Source organism: Sinohyriopsis cumingii, chromosome 14 (assembly GCF_028554795.1).
Source record: "Sinohyriopsis cumingii isolate HCF-2022 chromosome 14, ASM2855479v2, whole genome shotgun sequence".
Taxonomy (NCBI): Eukaryota; Metazoa; Mollusca; class Bivalvia; order Unionida; family Unionidae; genus Sinohyriopsis; species Sinohyriopsis cumingii.
The window spans coordinates 92,560,630-92,571,963 of NC_142974.1; the positions used below are offsets into that span (position 1 = coordinate 92,560,630).

Consider the following 11,334-nt stretch of genomic DNA (forward strand, 5'->3'; position numbering starts at 1 on the left):
CTCACACACGGACCATTTACAATACTTATTTCAAACATGCAGCATAGATACTGCCAGAACTTTCTATAATTGTGAGGGGGGATAGCTGCTACCCATGTCACAAAAATAAGGGTGGAGTAGAACTATAAGGAGGGGAAGGAGGAAATGACCATAGTTCAATATTTACCTAATAATTCAATATCCATACATCTCTCTTCCTGCTCCACTCTGTTAGAGCTATACTGAAGTCAAAATCTTTTTTTTATTATAAGATGTAACCTTTAGTTGTAAAACCATTAATTTGTTTATTGTTTGTGAGCTTAATCTGTGACCTATCTGTGTATGAATATTGTTATATGCTGAGAACCCTTTCACAGTCTACTTGTCTGTAGGGGCATATGCAGAGCTAGCCTAGCAAGTTTGAACAAGTTTAGAAACTGTTCTTTATGGTTATTATGTACAATTTTCCACAACTCACAGGTATTGTCTTCTAAGTACTACTGCTCCAAATTATGATTTTTCACTAAATTAAGCTCTGCCAATGTTTCACTTTCTTGAATCAGTACTTTACTGCAGTGGTTTCCAACCTCTGGGTTGCTACCCAAATCAGGGTCATGAGGATGTTCTGAAGGGTTGCCGGAATCTCTTTTGAGGGTGACAAGACCTGCTTGTCAAAATATGTAAACGGGGTCATAAGGCTAAGCTATCATAGTGATATGACTAAAATATTTTAAAGCTCTGTTAAAAATCCAGATCACACATACACACAAAAAACTTCACAGTCCAAGATTGCAAAATGCACTGGTAAATCTGGGTCCATGCAGTTTTTAGGTAATCAGTATAATAAAGAACACTGATTTCAGCTGGTCTTAACTCATAAGCAAGTACATACGGTAGATTCAGTTGGTCTTAACTCATAAGCAAGTACATACGGTAGATTCAGTTGGTCTTAAGTCATAAGCAAGTACATATGGTAGATTCAGTTGGTCTTAACTCATAAGCAAGTACATAGAGTAGATTCAGTTGGTTGTTGTTGTTGTTATAGGGTTTAACGCCATTTTCAGCACAAGATAGGCTATACATGGCGGCCAGTATTAATGGTGGAGGAAGAACCCGGGAAAACCCCAGAAAAAACCACCGACCAACGAGAAGCTACCGGCAAGCTTTCTCACATATCCACATTGGCCGAACCCAAGACTCAAACCCATGCAGACAGAGGTGAGATGGCAGTGATCCGTGACGGAGAGTGCTTTAGACCACTCGGCCACTCGGGGCCAGATTCAGTTGGTCTTAACTCATAAGCAAGTACATACGGTAGATTCAGTTGGTCTTAACTCATAAGCAAGTACATATGGTAGATTTAGATAGTTTAATGATGATCCCACCTAGAATAGATGTGATAAAGCCAGAGATAATCTGAACGATTCCAATAATTTGCGGCCAGGTCTGTAAGGCAGGGCCATTATTTTCTGATCGGTATCCAGCTCCATCATGGATTTCAAGTTCCTCGGGGGATATCTCCTCATCCACTTGCCGTTCATATTCTATACGAATCATGCTAACCTGCTATCTGCTGCTCATCACATCTACAAACAGAAATTACAAATTTATTTCAGAGTTGTTACTATTTTCTTGTCCTCTCACATACCATAGGCAATTTTCTTTCTTTTGCCAACATTTATTTTTAACAAACTTAAGCTAGATTTATATTTAACAAACTTAAGACAGATTTATATTTAACAAACTTAAGACAGATATATATATTTAACAAACTTAAGACAGATTTATATTTAACAAACTTAAGACAGATTTATATTCAACAAACTTAAGACAGATTTATATTTAACAAACTTAAGACAGATTTATATTTAACAAACTTAAGACAGATTTATATTTAACAAACTTAAGATAAATATATATATTTAACAAACTTAAGCCAGATTTATATTTAACAAACTTAAGACAGATTTATATTTAACAAACTTAAGACAGATTTATATTTAACAAACTTAAGACAGATTTATATTTAACAAACTTAAGACAGATTTATATATAACAAACTTAAGACAGATTTATACTTAACAAACTTAAGACAGATTTATATTTAACAAACTTAAGATAGATATATATATTTAACAAACTTAAGCCAGATTTATATTTAACAAACTTAAGACAGATTTATATTTAACAAACTTAAGACAGATTTATATTTAACAAACTTAAGACAGATTTATATATAACAAACTTAAGACAGATTTATACTTAACAAACTTAAGACAGATTTATATTTAACAAAGTTAAGACAGATATATATTTAACAAACTTAAGACAGATTTATGTTTAACAAACTTAAGCTAGATTCTTTTGAAAAGACTGACCTTGACTGGCCAAAAAGAATTTCAGGAATGAAAGACAAAACCATTTCTTTTTAATGGCCAAGTGTTGAGACCATCTCCTACATTCTTGATCAATAACAAGATTTTCAACATGAAAAACTTGGTAGCCATACTGAATACAATACGGCACCATTGCATCTAGATTTCATTTTTATAGTGTGGTTATAATAACATAATATTGGGCATATTATGCTAAGTAAATCAGAGCTAAAAACTTTTCCCAAGGACATACTAATACATTTCAATTAGGACCAACTTTTGGCAAAAATCTGATTTCAAGATGACCACCCATTCAGGTTAACTCTGCAGAGCTATCACAGACTCAGAATTTTGTAAAATCTAAATATCATAGGGAAGCTTAGATTTGAAAGTAAATTCTGTAAAACAACAAGATTTTCTTCAAACCAAGGACTTTTCCAGTAGTACTAATTGGTCTGATAAATCAGCTAGCAAACTGACATAGATGGTTGATTTGGTCAGACATTGGGTCTGATTTATCACTAGGTCTGATAATGCCAGTTATTGGTTTTTGATGGCATTTGTTTTACACATTATAGACAATATCAAACCATGGAACTGTGACATGAATGCCATTCCCATGGAAACACCAATATAGCTAACTGATGCTGGTATATATCAACTTGTAAGCCCTGGATTATAGAAAAAGACTACATGAGAAAATAAATATGATGACACTTTGAAGTCTTGCATCAGAGATAAATTTAGGAGGAATAGCAACAACATAGTGTGCTAACAGATTGCCTTTATTCATGCAAACCAATTTTTGTTTACATAACTAACACTGACAATGGTAAGCAATCAGGAACACTACTATATTTTTGTAAGCTACATTTTAAGCATTAAATCATTTTCATACATCTTTACTCATTTAGCAAGGTCTCACAAAGCATAAAAAAATGAGACTAGATTTCATCCTGAACTACAGCCCACCTCAGCTTTATCCAGTCTATAGCTGTCAGTATTGATAAGATTTTGTATCTCATCATTATAATCAGGGTCTATTCTGAAATGAAAATTTTCATATAAAATCACCTCTCATTTGTAAAGTGGGAGATGAGGAACTTTCTGAATATGGCAGGGAATAAATAATATGACAATTAAGCATTTTGAAATTAAACTTTAAAATCTTTTAATTAAACTGACCTCATCGATATTATACCACTTCATGGCTTTTATAGTTTCATTATATCTGGCTGGGACATTGCAGAATGTTAGCCACTTTTTTTAAAGTGCACTGCATTCAACATTAAATGAGGCATTTGTTTCCATCTACAAATATTTGACCTTATTCCATTTGGAAATGTAATGGAACAGTGCAAAGCCATCTAATGTTAACCATGTGATCAAAGTGTTATGAGTCTATGCTCTTAAAATAAGCAACAGAAAAGAGTGAAAGACAACAAGCTTTGTAAAATTTAACAATTAATTTATTTTGCCAGAATACAAAGTGAAAATGAGAAAAAAGAACTTATGGCATTTCGAATTAAATCCCAAAATAATCCAAGAATTACAGACACATGTCCTAGTAATTTAAAGTCCTGAATAAAATTCAGTAAAAGTCCAGAAATTATCTCAAATATGAAGTCAAAGACATGTCTATGGTAGCTACTGAAGTGCTGATGTATCCACAGTCTTTTGTTGAATCACAGAAATATTATTCCAGGTTTGAATTCAGTATAAATTCCAGTCAATGTCTTCATCGAAGAATTTTATCAGAGCACGTTTGCATTTCCAGAGAAAATAATCACTTGAATTCAATAATTTTAAGAAAATAAAATTCAGCCCAAACTGGTCACAACATAATACAACTTGAAGTGCTAGATGTTAAAGCATGACTAGAAAAATCATCAGTCAAAAGATAATAAAGTTCTCTGCTTGACCTTATGTCACAATTAGCATTTTCAACAACAAAACAACCCCCCTTACCTAATGGAAAATAACCTTCTGAATGATCTAATGAGTCTTGTTTACTTACAACACAATAACCTGTAAGATTCACTTGGGAATCTCCAAAAACCTGACCCAAATAAACATATTTAACCTTCTTGTTTACCTGAATAATAATCCTGCTATCAAGCTCATACACATAGAGAATAATTTAAATATGTATAAGTTGTTGACATAAAATGAAATGGAAAAAAAAGTCAATCAGGTCAAGCAGAAATGAACTCAGTTTTGGACAAGGTCAAGTCCAGCATACAATGTTAGATTATGATAGCATATAATGAAATAAAAATTGTTTTTAAAGCTAACAAGCAAACAATTAAATTAAATATACATAACAAAAGTAAATCATATGTCAAATCATCTTGGCATCAGTGTATTTCTTTTTATTCATTTTCGTGATTACAATGCAGATCCAACCAATAGCTGCAATAGACCTTATCCAAAACAAAAACAAATCATTCATATCTGTGTATCTAACTAAACAATTATGGTACCCTCAGATATACAGCAGCCATTGCCCTGCACAAGATAACCTACAGAACAATGCAAAATTTCATAAATTTCCCTGACAAAATCAACAATAATGAACAAATAAAACATCTAAATTTTCCCATATGACAATTTTGTTTTGAAGGCAGAGGACATATTTATTCTGTCTCTATCACAACACATATCTTTTAATTTATCTCTTAAAGTAAAAGGTCAACCATCATAAATGACTAGAAATTCCACAAAAACAACAACTCCATAAACTCAATGAAAACTCAAAAAATTAGTGGGAAAAACCACAGCAGCGTTCAGTATGACCTGTAGTCACTCATTCCACGTTTTTATTGTATAAAGTTTTTTTCCTTAAGTAGTGTATAATAAATAAATAAATAGCTGATAAGTAAATAAAATTGTAATGTTTTGAACTTGATATTAATATTTGGGTGAATATAATACAAACCTTAGTTATTAAAGACAGATGTTCTTGGATGTATTACTCTTACTATAGAATCCTACCCAACTGAATATTTCCTTTCTTTTAGTTTGTAATCATTTTGGTCTGAAAAATAAAAAAATAAACACTTCTGAATAAAGGAATCAGATGTTCAGTGAAATATAATGTGAGATAAGTGCTACACGTCTGAATTCTGTGCAAACAAAAATATTTGTACTCATAATCTAACAAGTATTTGTACTCATACCATAACAAAAATATTTGTACTCATACCCTAACAAAAATATTTGTACTCATACCCTAACAAAAGTATCTACCCCCATACTCTAACAAAAATATTTGTATCCGTACACCAGGAAAAGTATCTGTACTCATACTTTAGTACTTTAAAATTATCTGACCCCATGTCTGACCATGTCATCGCAAAAGCCTCATACATAGCTCATGAACTGATGTTTTAATTGGCTTCCTCATGTACTGTCTTTAATTGTAAAAGCTGGGGGGTGGGGGCTATTACATACTAGATTTTGTGGTACCGGTATTTTTCCCTAAGTGGAGGTGCCAACGGCTGGGGCACCATTTTGTCCAGCTATAAACTTGCTACGGTCCTATTTATACTATCTAGCTCAATGGTCACCAACAATGTCACCTTCTTCACATCAATGAACGAAATGTGTAATTTTTGTGGATTATTTTAATATCTTTGATGCTGTTCATTTTAAAAATTACAGGGGCTTAAGGTTTAAAAGCTGCTGGGAGTGTAGCACTAATTTTATTACACTCAACTTCGTGAACCATAAATAAATGTTATACAGGTCATATATGCATTCAGTACCAATTATTTCATTAACGTGTGCCATTTTTTAGAAGGTGATACCTTAAAATCAGAAGTATTCATTTTATTTGTATCCTTGTACATCCACATTTCTTTGGAAGGTCATTATTTACAGGTCCTGAGATACACATAATGCAAAATACAATGTTAAAGTACATGGACACATTTCTTTGGAAGGTCATTATTTATATGTCCTGACATACACATACTGTAAAATACAATGTTAAAGTACATGGCCACATTTCTTTGGAAGGTCATTATTTACAGGTCCTGAGACACACATACTGCAAAATACAATGTTAAAGTACATGGACACATTTCTTTGAAAGGTCATTATTTACAGGTCCTGAGACACACATACTGTAAAATACAATGTTAAAGTACATGGACACATTTCTTTGGAAGGTCATTATTTACAGGTCCTGAGACACACATACTGTAAAATACAATGTTAAAGTACATGGACACATTTCTTTGGAAGGTCATTATTTACAGGTCCTGAGATACACATACTGTAAAATCACAATGTTAAAGTACATGGACACATTTCTTTGGAAGGTCATTATTTACAGGTCCTGAGACACACATACTGTAAAATACAATGTTAAAGTACATGGACACATTTCTTTGGAAGGTCATTATTTACAGGTCCTGAGACACACATACTGTAAAATACAATGTTAAAGTACATGGACAAGGACTATCTTATCGTGTGATTCAGTACAAACCGGATTGAATGTCATGTGCTTTGATGTTATACTGAACGCTATGTATGTTGAAAAAAAAGAAAAAGAAGAAAACAAAACAACCTACCAACCTAAATTGTGACTAAACATGCTCTTTTCTTCACCTAGTTTAGTACCAAGCCGCCGGGGGCCCCGAGTGGTCTAAAGCGCTTTCCGTTACGAATCACTGCCATCTCACCTCTGTCTGCATAGGTTCGAGTCTCGGATTCAGCCAATGTGGGTATGTAAGAAAGCTTGCCAGTAGCTTCTCGAGGGTTGGTGGTTCTTTCCGGGGATTTCCTGGGTTCTTCCTCCACCATTAATACTGGCCGCACCTGAATCTGAATGCATACAGTGCAGGGCCAGTTATGGCATAAGAGAGAGCCAACTAGAAAGTAGTATAATTGTTGTCTTGAAGCTCTCCACTTACTGCATGCACACAACACTGTCCCTCAGATGATTCCAGTCCGCAATTTGTTTTACGAAGAAAGAATTTCTAAACTGTTCTGTTCTACATTGCTCAGCTACAACACATCTACTATTATTTGATACTAGTTTTTCTACAATGTTTATACTTTCACCAACTCATCCATATGTCAAAGAAATCCTACTACACCTGTCTTAGAATGCTGGTAGACCCAGGTCAGTTAACATTGTAGTGATGCATCATGCTTCTCTGGTTTTGTAGTCACCAGATATAAATCTTGCTGCCTGGTGTGGACCTTCTCTATTCTATCAACATTCTATATAGTATGGATCCCAGACATCAAAACCATATTCTAACACAGATCTGACTCGTCTCGCTTGATAGGAAGTTTGTCTGCATGTCTTTGGACAGTGTCTGAGGTTTCATTTCTTGGTCAATTTCCCACCTGAAGTCCAAGATAGGGGTTTTCACTGACATGTTGTAGCATGTGGTTATTTAAGGTGTAGAAGTGAGATGATTTTGCTGTTTTACTGGTTATACACATGAGGTAACATTTAGTGGCATTGAAAGTCATACCCCGATCAGTCGCCCATTTTTCAAGACTGTAAGATCATTCTAGAGGGTAAGATGGTCACTCTGGTTTTGAATTGTTCTGTATAGGAGACAGTCATCTTCAAACAGCGTAACCTGAGATTTCACACAATCTGGAAGATCATTAATATCGGAAAGGAAAAGGAGTGGTCCCAGTACGGTTCCCTGAGGGACACCGGAGTCGACAGTAACTGCTTCAGATGATTTTCCATTCACCACCACTTGCGTGTGTCACTTTATCAAGAACATATGTAGCCAACAGTGTAATGGCCAAGTGATTCCAAAGTTTTCCAACTTGAGCAGTAATTTATGATGTGGCACAGTATCAAATACTTTCTAAAAGTCTAGGATCACCAAGTCGGTTTGTATTCCTTTGTCACTGTTTTGAAGTAGGTCTAGCCCTACAAAGTAAGACATTGTCCTTGATATTTATGCTTTGGGCATCAAGTACTAAAACATAAATAACAATAAACATGTGATACATCTTACATTGTAGGACTAAAGTAGGTCATGCACCATTGATAATCTAGGTAATTCCGTAATTTTGGAATTACATCTTTTTGAACATGATCCTACTATGTATTTGTTTCAAAATTAGTATTTTAAATAGTCACTGCAAATAATAGATACAGAAGACGATTTTTTTCCCCTACTGAACTAGCCTATTCTAGGAACAAGAAATGGATAGTGAGCAGTCTCTCTACATGTTTATCTATCTATAAATACGTTGAAGCAGTCACAATTGACTATTAAGCAACGGGTGGTGTTTGGTACATAAAGGTGGAAGTTATTGGACAGTCAGAAGAGTAATGACAGGAAAGGCAGAAATAAGTAAAAGAGTGTCAGTGTATGTTTTTGTCCATTCATACTCAGACCAATCTGGCTACCGTAACGACAATGAGATAAGGAACCTCAACCGACATAGACCCGAGAATCACTAGGTCTTACTTGTAGCTGACTAGTTCAGTAGAATATGGTTTTGGAATGCTCCTGGTTGTGAGATACCAAGTCAGGAGCTTCTTCAATTATTTATGGTAATTTGTTCCAAGTCCCCATTGTACATGGGAAGAAGCTGAACTTGAAACAATTTGTCAATGTTGACTTTGATTTTTCTTGTGGTTTGCCCTAGTTTGGCTATATGCCAGGGTCAGGTATTTGTCCACTGGTATGTCCACTATGTTGTTGACAATCTTGTACAACATGGTTAGCTGGGCCATGGTTTGCTTGGATTGGAATGATTCCCACTGGAGTTGGTTCAACACTGCACTGATACTGATAATGTTATGATATTTGTTTGTGGTGAATCTAGCCGCTCTCATCTGAACCATCTGTCTTATTTATTAGATCTTTATTATGTGGGTTCCACACAGTCGAGCAGTAATTAAGACATCGGGAGTTTCCGTTTGCTTCGAAACGCCAATAAATCGACAGTCAGGTTAGAATTTGATAATCAATGAATGGACTAAGTTTTGTGCTTTTTCATATCTTTGATGCTTCGTTTTTAAAATCAGTAGGGGTACAAACAAACGGGGAAGGTTAAATTATTCTTCTGTCAAAAGGATGAACTTCAAAAAGAATTGGGATTATTTCCACAGGCACTTGGTTCTGGGGTAAACTAATGTGTACACTCACCATATAATGGCGAGGGTACACATTAGTTTACCCCATAATGAAGTGCCTGTGATTATTTCACATAGTACCTACTAGAAAAAAAAAGGCTCGATTCTCTACTCAAACAGAACAATATCGTAGACTTTTGCAGGTAGATATATAAACACATTACCTTGTTATCCACTTGGCCCATCAACACATTTAGAGAATGTGGGTGTCTTCCCTGAACCGCACCTTAGTCGGAAACGGAAGTTCCGCGGGAACCAATTTTTTTTTTTTTTTTTAAACGCGTACACCACATGAAGCAAAAGCGAAACGTATTGTGTAAAGTTTTAGTGTTTATTGTGTACGATAATAAAAAATTTACAAGTTTATTGGTAGATGGTTTACTAATTTATTTGATGATTGTTAATTTTCATATATATATATATATATATATATATATATATATATATATATATATATATATACACACACATACACACTTCGTGTCGATGTCTTCTGCGTGTAGGATAATTCTGCGCAACGATACGTCATTGTGTAAACATTGGATCACGTGTTGTTTTGGTCGAAAGTCCAGTTGGTATCAAGAAAGAACGATCGTCCTTTAATTAAGGAAAGTGATAGTCATAAAGTGTACAAAAAATATCCCAAAGTTCTATTCTAAATGCATATGAAAATGTGATTGCTAAATGTAAACATGAAGACCCACTCCATGACCTTCTTGAACTTGTACATAAAATAATCCGGGTTTAATAGCATCCCCGAAATGATTGACGACGCCTCTACGCTAGCCAGCACGGTATTCAGCTCAATTTTTTAAAAAGGAAAACAGGTGAAACAATGGGACAAGGCACTTGCATATAAACTTCGGTCAGAGGGAGTCTTTTTTCCATTTAGAAGAGAGCAAACGCGCGGCGTCACATTATATAGGCGCGATAGCATTAGTACAATTTATTATTATATGCTATACAAAAATCTCCGTTAACTTTACATTGTCAGAATCGTGCAATATTTTACGATATTGAACTCTCGTGTGCTCAATAGTGTATTAGTAACTACTTTGTAAACAAATCATGGGGGAGGTGGCACCATTCCTTTCCCCAGGAACAACTAGCACGCCGCCGTGCAGTAAAAAAACAAAAGGTGGCACATGCACAATTGTGCGCACGCCACTATAATTAAATTCAACAACAACAACAAATCATCCACACTCACGTAGTAAACGCTTTACGTTTTGGTTGATTAAATTTGTTTCTTAATGAACTAAAGCAAACGTTCGTGGACTGCTACATACCAGCTGCGTTGGCACATTCCGCGTTAACTTCTTTGATACAATGTTTCAGATTTAGGCTAGCTATAGACACCAGACAGGGGTCCTTACAAATAACATGCATGTGACAAGGCATAAACTGTCTTCTTTAGCTGATGATAAGAATAGCTAAAAATATACTCACAGTTTTACATCCTGAATTTCCTCAAAATGTACTTTCTAATTTCTGCAAATCCGAATTACACGAGCCATGCCATGGGTTCTCAAGCTTGATTACAAATTTTGAAATTGTACTGTAATTCCGACTATATTGCAAGCGCAATTACATCCTCCTTACTGCACTCAAAATGATAAAACTTTAAATTCAATAGCGTCTTTATGATAATTGCAATTGAAAGACACATTTTCCCCACATTATGATTTCAAACATTCAATGACAGAACAGAAACACACATGTAGATGTCAACATGCTTCTCACTCGCTACTTCGATCCGATGTATTTCATGTAGAACTGGCATAGATAAATCCAGTCCACAGTCACAAATTTCCGTAGAATCGACCAAAAATACCAAAATCTATTTATTCC

General features: G+C 34.8%; 1 protein-coding gene across 2 annotated transcripts in view; it reads right to left on the reverse strand.

The window, feature by feature from the left end:
* The window catches only part of LOC149784401 (uncharacterized), a 31,505-nt gene extending 21,755 nt beyond the window's left edge, over nt 1-9,750 (reverse strand). Inside the window, exons 1-3 of one of the 2 annotated variants that reach the window (XM_089932455.1) lie at nt 9,648-9,750; nt 5,293-5,391; nt 1,365-1,565 (exon numbers count right to left, since the gene is read on the reverse strand). In XM_089932455.1, the coding sequence (XP_089788581.1) occupies nt 1,365-1,536 (172 nt within the window). In that variant the 5' untranslated portion in view covers nt 1,537-1,565; nt 5,293-5,391; nt 9,648-9,750. The remainder of the gene's footprint in view (nt 1-1,364; nt 1,566-5,292; nt 5,392-9,647) is intronic. The other variant, XM_089932456.1, reaches the window with a different exon arrangement.
* Nucleotides 9,751-11,334: the final 1,584 nt, after the last annotated feature.